The following is a 13,119-nucleotide window of genomic DNA, read 5'->3' as shown; positions in this document are numbered from 1 at the left end:
GAGGGGATTTGTTACACGTTTTTCTTATGGCAAATTTTTAACAGTAACAGTATTAGTTCGTAATATTCACGTGGCAACATTTTGATAAATGCATATACCAGACAAGACCGTTCTTGACTGCATGGGGCTGCCCCAGTTAAATGACTACCATATGCTGGCTAACACACCTGCAAGTTTGTGTATCGGAGTTAATTTGATAGTCCTTAATCTGTTTACCAGTTGGTAATTGTTAATTGCAATGTCTCAAAATATGTCTGAAGTTTCGATGGCTCCGTATCTATACAAGTATCATATACTCACTCAAAAAAGAAACGCATATATGGTTTTAAGCTATTATTATATCAATCAGTTTAACACGCAGTATTGTTCTTAATAAAGGACACAATTCAATGAAAATCTGCATAGGGAAAGTTGAAATATCCGTCTTATGCACAGAGAAGAAAAAGTCCAATAGGTAGTCACACAGAGGCGCTAGGTGGCGTTGAATTCAGTATCTGTTGTGACCCCCATGAGCGTCTAGGACTGCACGACATCGTCTCGGCATGGATCGAATAAGTCTCTTGATCTGATTTTGTGGAATGGCAGTCCAGTCTGCCCGTAGAGCTGTGGCAAGTTGTCCGAGTGTCTGCAGCTGTGCGTTACGCTGTTGTACACGTCTTTCCAGAACATCCCCAAAGATGTTCTATTGGGTTCAAGTCTGGTGACCTGGATGGCCATGCCAACACATTGATGTTCTCAGTGAAGAAATCTGTTGTGAGACGTACCATGTGCGGTCTGGCATTATCCTGTTGGAAAAGCTCCCTCTGGCGGTAGAGAATAGGTAGAGGTGTGGACGAAGGATTTCTGCACAGTAGCGTTGAGCAATCAGATTGCCTTGGACCATCACCAAATCACTTTTTCCAGTGTAGGATATGGCACCCCACATCATCACACCCCCTCCCGAATCTGTCCACCTGGGAGACGCAGACATTGGCGAAACGTTCATGACAGCGTCTATAAACCCTCATCCTTCCATCGCGGGTTTCCAACAGAAATCTCGACTCATCACGGAACCAGATGAGACGCCAGTTAGCCAAGGTCCAGTTCTGCACATTGTTACACCACTGTACTCGACGAAGACGTTGATGTAGGACAGGGCCAAAATAGGGTCTTCATGCTCTTAGACCTGCTTCTCGCAGCCTGTTCCTGTCGGTCTGAGCAGAAACTCAGCGTAATCCGGGTATGTTCATGGCGGTACTGGTTGCTGTAGCAGTACGATGACGTAAGTGATGTACCCGGCTGTACCGATCTTGGGCTCTGTTGGTCACTCTAGGACGTCCGCTCCTTGGCCTATCTTCGACGGAGTTCTGTTGGCGCCATCGCTCCCAGAGACGAGAAATTGTGCTCTGATGGACTCCCATGCGGCGGGCGACGGTGTGCTGGGCTTGTACTGCTTCAAGAAGTCCTATGGCGATGTTTCGGTTGGCACGGCTTAGTCTTGGCATTTTCATTCACGTTGAAAGTGGCGGAAAAGATGAATGAAGGAGAGACCTTTTATACCCATCAGCGACGCGATGTGCATCCCACTTTTCAAGCGCATTTGATGCACATTTTGCTTTCGGTGACAATACATGCGCAAAACATAATCATGCCTTTAAAAAGGCGTTATGCAGGGTGGGTGCGTTTGGATGCGATGTTTTGATACAAAAATACATACGAAATTACAAATCCATGGAAGATGCTCGGAAAATTTCGTCTGCATCAATACAAAGAAAATTCAAAATTCAAATTTAGTGATGCGTTTTGAGGGAGTATATTTGTGTTAATGTGTAATGTGAATAAAATGCCATTTACAACGCAATTTCAATTATATATGTCTTTGGAATTGAAATCTTTATAATCCAAATTTGGAAAATGTATACAAACATATCTGTATATACATATGCATACAGCTACAACTATGAGATGCATGTATACAGAGATATACACATACATGACAGTATGGGTGCAATCGGTTGTTGAGATAGTTTGTCACTGCAGAGTCATCTGCAAGCAAACTCGGAAAAATTCCTCGCTGTTCAGCCACCAAGTTCTGCTGACCATGATTACTAATCCACGTCTGTGAATGAATGCCGAGTTATCTCGTGCAACACAGTGGCAATCTTCAATTTTGAAAAGTTTGTTCTTGTTGCGAGCGGACAGACCCCCACATCATCATAAAGATTGTAGGTAACCACACTTTGTTTAAGGGTTTGATAAAAAACGGTCATTATGGCTTGTCAATACAGAAATTTTCAATACAGAAGTAGCGAAGAAAATATAATCGTTGTTGGCCTGTTTTGTAAATATGTACATGTTTTGAAAACGAAAGTTTTTAATCTAAAGTAACACCGAGATATATGTAATGGTCCATGCTTTTAAATTCTGACTAATGAATTATAAGATGTACATGCTCCTTTTTTCTTCTAAAATAAGCAACAGTTTTCTTAGTTTTCTTTACATTCAGAAAAAGAAAATTGTCTTTACACCAAGATAGAAATTTTTCAACGCCTTGACAATAATTATGTTCAGAGTCAAAAATTAGGCCTTTAACGGCGGCATCATCTGCGAATTTCACAGTAAACACGTCATTTAATGACAAGTAAGTCATTGGTACACAAAATGAAGAGTAAGAGTGCAAGAACACAGCCCCGTGGAGCACCAGTAGAGGTTAAGAGAAAAGAAGATTGATAGCCATTGACACTGACATACTGAATTCTATGTACCATGAACTCTTTAAACCATTTGATAATGTTGCTATTACAGCGTGGATTAAACAAACAGTTTACTCATCAAAAGGTATGGTTGAATGGTACTAAAGGCGGAAGAAAAATCAATAAAGAGGAATCTTACATTGTTCTTAAAATTCTCCGGATGAGAGTAAATATTTTGCAGGAGGGTTAATGTTGCGTCCTCCGTTCCACGCCCTGGTCTATATTGCTTTTTGCATGCTTGGTATCACCCACAACCCATCTTGGTATCACCCACAACCCATCTTGGTATCACCCACAACCCACCTTGGTATCATCCACAACACAAACATTTAACTGAGTTGAAACAATATCAGAACAACTTTCTGTATCTTTTTTTTCATAACGGAAATTTGCACACTGGCGGGTAAAACACTGACACTAGAGTTTTACCCTGACCGTGTTCACATGCACCTTATGAGAAACTCTTGCACGAAATTGGCGTATTTGCACGAAGTTGATAACACATCGCGAATGGAATAATCATTTTCTAAGTCCATGTATAACCACACACGAATAATGCCACCCAAATTCTTTATATGGTGTATGTCGTGATGGATATGCTGTTATCAAGAGAACGAGCTGGGGTAAGCCCCCTATATGAAAAGACTCCACCTGAATTATACGCACTTCATGGTTTCGCCCCTTTCTCCTGTGTTTAGATCGCTCATTGGTCTTTCCCTACTGTGGGAAATTATTTTTCGTTCTTTAGGTCAAGTCATTTTACCCTTTTTATGTAACATTGAGCAGTCTGTGCCATGGCAGTATGTAAATATTCGAATGAAGACCAGACAATCCAAGACCTTTGCCAGCAAAATCAGCGAACCTGATCCTGACCAACAGATCTCGTCACTCGTCTCTAAGGAGTATTGGTTGCAGAAAAACCCCAAAGACAAAAGGAGAAAAACTAAAACAAAACAGCAACAACAACAACAAACCAAACCAAACAAACATTTATTACAGATATTACTATTGGCTGAACTATGGTGAATATACACTGACCAAAGAAGACAAGTGAGTAAAGCATAAATATTATTATTAGTAAAGTAACGATCTTGACCTTAAGCAGCCGTTCTGTTTTGGAAAGGTGGTCGGGGACGTTTTGCCGATGTGCTGTTTTATGTTGTGTCCGTTAAAAAAAATAGTACACAATATCTTGCTGGTGGAGAATAATATACACATTTTATAAATACTTCGTTTGCATAACTATTTAATCCCTCAGGCCTACTACGCGTGGATATATTATAAGGAGACGATAATTTGAAAGAACGGGTTCTCCTTGCTGAGTCTTTCGCTGATGATATAGGCATGATATATATGGACTTGGTGAAATCATTCACCAAGTCTCCGAAGAGTGGGTCATTTATGGAGAAGCTTTCTTAGAAACCAGTGTTTCTGTAAATGTGCAGTATGAGGAATACAGTACCTACCGAACCGTCACCTACCCCTGGAAAAAGTCGGCTGGTCTTAAAGTGAAACGGAGGTTCATATACAACCAAAACAAATCTGGCTGACAAAACTGATCTTTTTCATTAAGTCAGTGATCTTATTTTGCTGTTGAATTTTCAGTCTCACTCAGACAGTTTTTATAGGCAACGGCCGTAGCGCGAGCAATGACAATACTTTGGTGAGAATCAGTTCACGATTCTATTGCTCCGACATGTGCAGCGTCTTGCACGGCTTATCTGGATCGTTCTAAAAAGTATCTTTCTTCCAGATACGTCGCCCCTACAAAGACCCAGCAGAGTGAACAGCATGGTAAACCATAATAATGACTCTGACTTAAACTCTTTATACACAGTGTAATGATGACATCACTTGGGTTTTCCTAGCCAATGTATGAGTGGGCTGTGACCATGGCATCCAGCAGGTCTGTCCATTATAGAGTAAAATGGACGAGTGGTTTGTGACCATGGAATCCAGCAGGTCTGTCCCTTATAGGGTAAAATGTACGAGTGGGCTGTGACCATGGAATCCAGCAGGTCTATCCCTTATAGGGTAAAATGTACGAGCGGTTTGTGACCATGGCATCCAGCAGGCCTGTCCATTATAGAGTAAAATGTACGATTGGGCTGTGACCATGGAATCCAGCAGGTCTGTCCATTATAGGGTAAAATGTACGAGTGGGCTGTGACCATGGAATCCAGCAGGTCTCTCCCATATAGGGTAAAATGTACGAGCGGTTTGTGACCATGGAATCCAGCAGGTCTCTCCCTTATAGGGTAAAATGTACGAGCGGTTTGTGACCATGGCATCCAGCAGGCCTGTCCATTATAGAGTAAAATGGACGATTGGGCTGTGACCATGGAATCCAGCAGGTCTGTCCATTACAGGGTAAAATGTACGAGTGGGCTGTGACCATGGAATCCAGCAGGTCTCTCCCATATAGGGTAAAATGTACGAGCGGTTTGTGACCATGGAATCCAGCAGGTCTCTCCCTTATAGGGTAAAATGTACGAGTGGGCTGTGACCATGGAATCCAGCAGGTCTCTCCCTTATAGGGTAAAATGTACGAGCGGTTTGTGACCATGGCATCCAGCAGGCCTGTCCATTATAGAGTAAAATGGACGATTGGGCTGTGACCATGGAATCCAGCAGGTCTGTCCATTATAGGGTAAAATGTACGAGTGGGCTGTGACCATGGAATCCAGCAGGTCTCTCCCATATAGGGTAAAATGTACGAGCGGTTTGTGACCATGGAATCCAGCAGGTCTCTCCCTTATAGAGTAAAATGGACGATTGGGGTGTGACCATGGAATCCAGCAGGTCTCTCCCTTACAGGGTAAAATGTACGAGTGGGGTGTGACCATGGAATCCAGCAGGTCTCTCCCTCATAGCGTAAAGTGTACGGGTGGGATGTGACCATGGAATCCAGCAGGTCTCTCCCTTATAGGGTAAAATATACGAGTGGGGTGTGACCATGGAATCCAGCAGGTCTCTCCCTTATAGGGTAAAATATACGAGTGGGGTGTGACCATGGAATCCAGCAGGTTTTTCCCTTATAGTGTAAAATATACAAGTGGGGTGTGACCATGGAATCCCTGAAGATGGTGACACACCAGAATTAAATGCAAAACATTTTATTGAAGAAACAATGCAAACACGATGATCAACAGATCATAAGTTCATGGGTATACCATATAAAGTCCTTTGGTATTTGTCCATAAGTCACTGTTTGCACAGTGTTTCCCAGGGGACTCATTGTGGGCCGTACTGTATTCGATGTTAGATGTAGATGGTGCGATACTCTTTAATGGTGGGTTCCTGACAGAAATGCTGGCTTGATCCCCGACAGACGAGGTTTTTCATGCTGTCCAAGTGGACATACTGGTTGGCCCTGTCATTCAGAGTAAATCTTCAGACTTTGCTGATGCCAGTGCTGCCGTTAGGTTGATGATGATGTAGTTTGTAGCCGTAGCTCTGTCCTGCCGAGACAAAGGCCTGAATTCTGTGTTCTCACCTCCCAGTTCAGGTATCCCCAGTGAAGGGCTGTAGATTTCAGGGTTTCGCTGTTCTGTGAATGTTCGGTGAATGTAGATGATGCTAATTAATAGAGAACGTGCCGATTCAAGCGTTTTGAATAGGAATGCATAGAGACAGGAGATAGCTTTACATTCGAATTAAACGAGTGACCTTCCTGTTGTATCTGACCGAGCTTTGGTATCATCGAGTGTGATATTTGTCTAATACATGCAATGTACATGCATTAGGACTAATTTGACAAAATAGAGTATTTGTGTTATAGTATATGAGATTAGTATGCAACTACTCATACGTTAACCAAGTGGGTAATAAAGCTTGAGACGTACTTGTGCTGTCACCCAGGCTGCAATGACCAAATTTTGGGCAGTATGAGGGTCGTGAAATTCAGTCCAAGATTCGTAAGTGACACACACATATTAAGTCATTGACAGCACGTCCTTTACCTGACAGCAGTGAATGCTGATGTTTTCACAGAAACTTCTAAATTATGAAAATGAAAGATTGAGTGCTTATATGATAGATATTTATCAACACTATGTGTGAAAATAAGTGAAACTGAATATTTTCCCCACAGTTACTTCCTGTTTGCTCAGGTGCTTCGCACTTCTAAGGCTTTATGACTTTGTTTTTGGCAATTATATTACAGCACAGCTTTTTGGTAGATCTATTAGGAACAAACATAACGTGCTCCACAGCAAAGGATACTACAGTGATGATGCCGTTTTAATTTGTTTGTTAAAATATGGTCGCTGTCATCTGAAAAAGTACGGGCGTTTTGTCAACATTGTTTTTTTCCATTTTGCTGGTATCCCCGTTTTTCCTAGAAAGGTTTGCAAGTTCGGTTTTCGCTTCCTGCTGTTTTATTGATGTGCTGTCTGGAATCCTCACGCTGACAACTTGTTCGACATGGCGTCTCATTACCAAGGTAAACATAACATGATCAACCACGCCTAGTTCACAATGTCGTTTTGACGCCACTGCACACATTTACAAATGGAGCTACATCTAAATTAGATACAATGCTCTTTTGCAGTCACAAGATATGGAAAATAAACAATATTTCGGCCGTGACCATGGACGCGTTGCCAGGACATCAATGTAAACAAGGCTAAACACGTGATATTGCGAACGATTCAGAAATAACCGTCCATTTGTAAACAAATCATAACTTACCCTCCACATTTGATGTTCAAAGGAGGGCGACAGCCATAGTCGATTTCAGATACCAAATGTTCAGTTCACTTAATTCAAATATCATCGTTATTCCCATTTTCAATTTATGCCAAGTAAAATTCACAATCATGTACAGTTCCTGGCCAAAAGTGAATTATTAGTGAAATTGCGATAGACTTACATGTTACTTAACTGTTGCAAGAATAATTTTCATAAACTTAGAAGAAGTCATTTTATTGTGATATTTTGCAAACATCTTCCCAGCTAACACGCCTCATTCCCACAACCTTACCCAGCTAACAAAAGTACATTGTGAGGACGTTGTCTCAACGTTACGTTTACGTCCGCAGAACGTCAGCATATAACGTCCCACTTATGTCTTTTTTGTGGAATCAAAAACACGTCCTCACAACATTATTTTCTACGTTCATACGACCCAAAAATAATGTCCTCGTGACGTCATAAAGATAACGTTGTAACGTTATTTATAGTTTTTTGGGTATATACGTACTCAGAACGTATAGTAGTCTGAGGATAAAATATTTGTATTAGGTTTCTGGGTTGTTGTCACCATGATCATAACAATATCCAGGGCTAAAAGTCATAGTTTCTGTTGTTTTTGTTAGATTTAAATTACGAATGCTGAAAAAAGGTCAAGTGATCAACAGTTCGAAAACTTATTTCGGCAATTATAAATGTGTGGTTTGGATTTTTCGAAACTGTTTACTTTGAGCCCTGGTAACAAATAAGAGAGATTCTTCTTTTGTTTACACTGAACCATTTATTCCAGTATAATACATTGCTAAGAAACGTTTCATTCTAGACTTGCACTTCCTCATCTTCCCCAGCGGCAGCGTGCATCTGAAACAAGAATAGTTTATCTTTAAGACCTAATATTATATAAAAGCACAAGATTAGAACATGCCGTTACATTTTTAACACCCTGAATGCCGAGGGGTTTTTATTTGTTGTCTGCATATGGCTATAAAACTACACAGAGAATGTACAAATCATTTTCATTAATATTATCAGTTTTACTTATAACTTTGAATTACATCGCTGTTTATTAGTCTGTTCATATGAAACTGCAATATTTGTCCCAGCATATTGAATATTGTACATCACAGGAACTAAAGCACACGTGTGATCCTCCAACAGTTGTGTAGAGGCATAGACTGTGATAGATCCTATGGTACACTTACTGAGTCAACTTCCCGTGTAAATATTCAAACAATCAAAAGCTTTCAATGAATGAAAACTCATACCCTATATCCACATATGATATGAGGATGAACAAGGATATATGAAGATACTGAAATTATTTTCATGAAAAAGTATCTGAACGGAAAATATAAATCTAAATGCTGAAAGTGCAGTCGGAATGATATGGCCATTGTGTTTACTCTTGTTCACCTCCAAGAAATTGCCTAACATGTGCAACGTTGTTTACGTGTGACATCACTATCGAGGGCCGATTTCTTTCAAAATAGCGGCCTCGCTGACATGGGTACACAAGATTTTGCGAGCAGTCTTTCCTTGATTTAGGGATGTTTTGTACATGAAAGTGAGATGTAAGTAATCAGAATTATTCTGACTCTCTGTGCATTGTTGTATGTTTTTATCATATACATTGTAAATGATGGAAGAAGCCAGAAATGCTGTGGAGATTTTGCGTCAGTCATGGTGTCACGCTGCACTGACACGACAGTTTTTTTTATGAATGATCGAATGATTGCATCGTATCTATTTTTAATTTGCTATTTCCTGCTACGATACTCTTCCCCTGAATATTCAAAGCATATTGAGTCATTGTAAGCAATGATTAGACGGGTAGATGTCTGAAATTTTCCGAAAATGCTACGTGGTGTAAAATTGGAATTTTTCTTTGTTTTCATTTCAAACAAGCGCAGTCTTTCGAGCACAGCGTTCCTTTTCATGCTCAGTATCTTTCATTTCGTTTTATCCAGACCTTTGGTATTGGTGACAAAGCCCATTTGTAATTTGATTCTAAGATATATGGGGAAATCAATGATGCATTTGTCGCAGCTGACAATGGAATATACATGATGAAATAGGCGTCTCAATACCGGCTTTAGCGAAACATGATTTTGTAAACATTAGATCTATCCAATACGGCGGAAAGCGGATTTTGGCGTTTGTGTGAGTGTGTTTTCGAAAACATCCCACCTGATTCTGGGTTCACCGGCGAAGTTTCAGAATTATCATTACTGATATTAGTGATATGTTATTTTTGAAATTCAAAACTCCCAGTAATTATCCAATTTTCGCATTTCAAAACATACAGCAAATAATGAATCGCGAAAAGCGACATTAACGATGAAGCCAGTTTTGAGGGGTTAAGTAATAGTGCATGGTATCAAGAAATGTCTTTACCGTAGATAGATTATTTCCCTAATAAATATCGATATTTCAGTGCTAGTGATAATATATTCATCTATCAACCTTCATCATAACATAACCCTAGTAAATTTTCGGACAACTATGGCAAGAGAAGCGTATGAGAAAAGATAACCACGTGGGTGGGGAAGGGGAATGGTATTTCACAAGGCAGAAATGTCCTCTTATCTAGACTTGCCTCTTTGAAGGAGAGAATTACATCCATGGGCCTAGCCCTCCGTACAGCCTTGGAGTATGCGAAAGTTATGCCTACGTTTAATAACACTTGTGTAACAAGTAACGGTTTCAGATGTGGTATTCAAACAGAAACACTCAAAGAATAAAATCGCTTATCCTGAATCCACATACGATATGGTATGTAAACACTACTCAGTATCCAAAATGGCGGAAATTTAGCATGTATTTTTCGAAAACATCCCAGCCTAATCTAGGTTCATCGGCCTAGTTTCAGAATTATCATTGGTGATTTCATGCAAAACTGATGTCAGTGAGCATTAATATGCTATTTAGAATTTCAGAACTCCGAGTAATTACCCGCGTTTTAACAGTTCAAAAAATATATCAAAAGACGCTGTGAATTTCGAATTTGAGTAAAAAGTAGGACAAGTAAATAGATCTAATCAAGAGTCAGTTTCATTATTCTTAATGAGTACGTTCTGAATTAATACATATAATTTACTAATCTAAACAAAACAATAAACAAAATACTCACTGTTATGGTGATGAGCCCGTTTTAAAAGTGAGGAACAGACACAGAACCCTGTACACGTAGGACTGGCAGCGAGAAGTGTGATGTCAGCGAGCGGGAAAGTGCTCGCACAGGCAATGACGTCATATGAAGAAGTCATGTGCAATGTGCCTCAATTTGGATCTTGTGGGTTAAAAGATCTAGAAGGAAACATGTTTCATAACTTCCCTGAAATGAGTGAAGTCAAGAGCGCAACAATAAGTGTATAATATAATAATAAATTGTATGAAACAAAAATAAGGTAAATACTATGAATAAACTTCATTATATACTGAAGAGATAGATCTATGTGGTAATTTAAAAAGAAAATATCACATGCTTCGATCCTGTTAGATATGATATTCCATCAAGTAAGCTCCGGGATGAGGAGAATAAGAAGTAACGATTTTCCAACGGGTCAGCGCTGGCAAGCCATGGACAAAACGTCCTCACAACGTTAGACAAACGTTGCACCTTGGTCTGAAATACACACTGTTAGGACGTTCTGGTTACGTGAAGTGTAACATTGTGACAATGTCTGTAAATGACATTCTCATAACCTTCAAACGTGAAGTTATATATTTTTTTCAGTTGAAAGCATTTAACAAAGCAAACAAAACAAATTTATTCAAAAGTTGTTCTAGATTCAATATCGTCTTGATAACTAATTAGATGGTCAACTGCAAATACAAATATCTTCTAATAGGTCAAGTGAACAAAATATATGAAACGAACGTCCTCACAACGTTGCAAGTACGTTACACCAAAGTATGAAAAATACGTTGCAAGGATGTAGCGAGAACGTAATGTGTAACGTTGTGGGAAGGTTGTGATATGACGTTATCCTTGGACGTTCTAATAACGTCCTAGTTACGTCATTTTCCGACGTAACCAAACCCTGACGTAAACATAACGTTGTGGGAATGTCGCGTGTTAGCTGCGTATGTTTACGTCAGGTTTTGGTTACGTCAAATGATGTAACTAGGACGTTATTAGAACATCCTAGGATAATGTCATATCACTACCTTGCGACGTTACACATTATGTTACCGTGACGTCCTTGCAACATATTTTTCATACTTTGGTGTAACATACTCATAACTTGAAGATTTATTTACAAATATATCTAAAAAAGCCCATGTCCAGTTTCACACAATCAGTGCACAATTGTTTTGACGAATGATAAAAGTTTATAGTCTAATTATAATTTAATAGAAACTACAAACAATGGAAACATTTGAAACATACATTTGGTGCTGACTGTCAACTGAAGAATTTCTTCTTAGAGCGGAATCTTACACCATTGTTCACGCTTGCACTTGTCCGGGGATTTACAGATTTCAAGTCCCGTTAACGTTTCCACGTGATGTACCAGGATCATTTAAAGAAAGGTACTGTCTATCATATTTTCATAGTTTTAAAATGTATGTAAACATGTTACTAAAGGATAAATGGGTTATTTGGAAATGGTTGTAATTTGATACGTAGTTAAACGAGGCCATCGTCTCCATTTACTGCAGCATTTCATTTCAGTATTATACTTGTCACTGTTTTCTGTGTACATAAAATACATATACTTTTCGATCAGTACCACATTTGGTAACAATTGCATACTTAACTGACAGGGATTGTTAGAATTTCAAATTATATTATGAAAAGAAAGTGTTTAAAACATACAAACTTGATAGAGTGAAATTTTTATTTTTAAGATTAAATATTAATCAAAATTGAAAGAAGTCTCAGAGGTAAGGCAATCTAGAAATGTAAAACTTGTGACTCTATATATGACAATACACAATAATATACATCAAAATGTTAAATGAAATTGGAGAATTATTGATACAGCAGCTTTATTTACTTTGACGTCCAAATTCAAATTCCATTTCAGAAGTAGCACGGAAGAACCCTGTGTGCACGAAGGCATCTGATTGCGAACTGGAAAGCTACATAAAACTGTGGTTTCGGTATGCTCCAGACAGGGACGATGGGAGGAGGGAAAGGACCCTTCTCGCCAAGCAGAAAAAGAGCGTTGTAGCTGCTGCGGCAAAACGTACAATAAACACCTCCATCATCAAGAACTGTGTTCCACAGGAGATATCGCTTGTGTGCAGTCTAAGTAAACTTAGTCTCAGTACTTTTCGGTACACTCCACCACTGAGTCTAACAAAACCTTATGGGAGGTCGCGTCAGGTAACCTTTGAGATTGACCAATCAGAACACAGGTTACCAAATCGTGAAAGTGGACATTCGCACATACCTTTTGAACTTTTTATCTCGAAAAGGTTCATACCCAAACGATTTCTGAATGCTATTTAGCGTACGCTCACTTCCAGGTGATGCACACGGCGTTCGTACAACCATGACAACGGCGAGTAAACAGTTGCTGAAAATGGTGTTTTGGGCAATATTCAAGGATGTCATCTTGCAGAAATATATGCAGATGTGTTCGAAAATACATGCTAACACTAAATGCGTTTAAAATTTCCGCCATTTTGGATACTGAGTAGTGTTTACAAACCATATCGTATGTGGATTCAGGGTACGTGATTT

General features: G+C 39.5%; 1 protein-coding gene across 2 annotated transcripts in view; it reads left to right on the top strand.

Annotated features, from left to right (window-relative positions):
* The first annotated feature begins 7,106 nt into the window (after window positions 1-7,106).
* Window positions 7,107-13,119, top strand: part of LOC137278154 (zinc finger C2HC domain-containing protein 1B-like) — a 174,637-nt gene continuing 168,624 nt past the window's right edge. The window contains exon 1 of one of the 2 annotated variants that reach the window (XM_067810324.1): window positions 7,107-7,176. In XM_067810324.1, the coding sequence (XP_067666425.1) occupies window positions 7,158-7,176 (19 nt within the window). In that variant the 5' untranslated portion in view covers window positions 7,107-7,157. The remainder of the gene's footprint in view (window positions 7,177-13,119) is intronic. The other variant, XM_067810326.1, reaches the window with a different exon arrangement.

Source organism: Haliotis asinina, chromosome 3 (assembly GCF_037392515.1).
Source record: "Haliotis asinina isolate JCU_RB_2024 chromosome 3, JCU_Hal_asi_v2, whole genome shotgun sequence".
In the NCBI taxonomy this organism is placed as follows: Eukaryota; Metazoa; Mollusca; class Gastropoda; order Lepetellida; family Haliotidae; genus Haliotis; species Haliotis asinina.
This window is presented reverse-complemented; position numbering and strand designations above follow the sequence as displayed.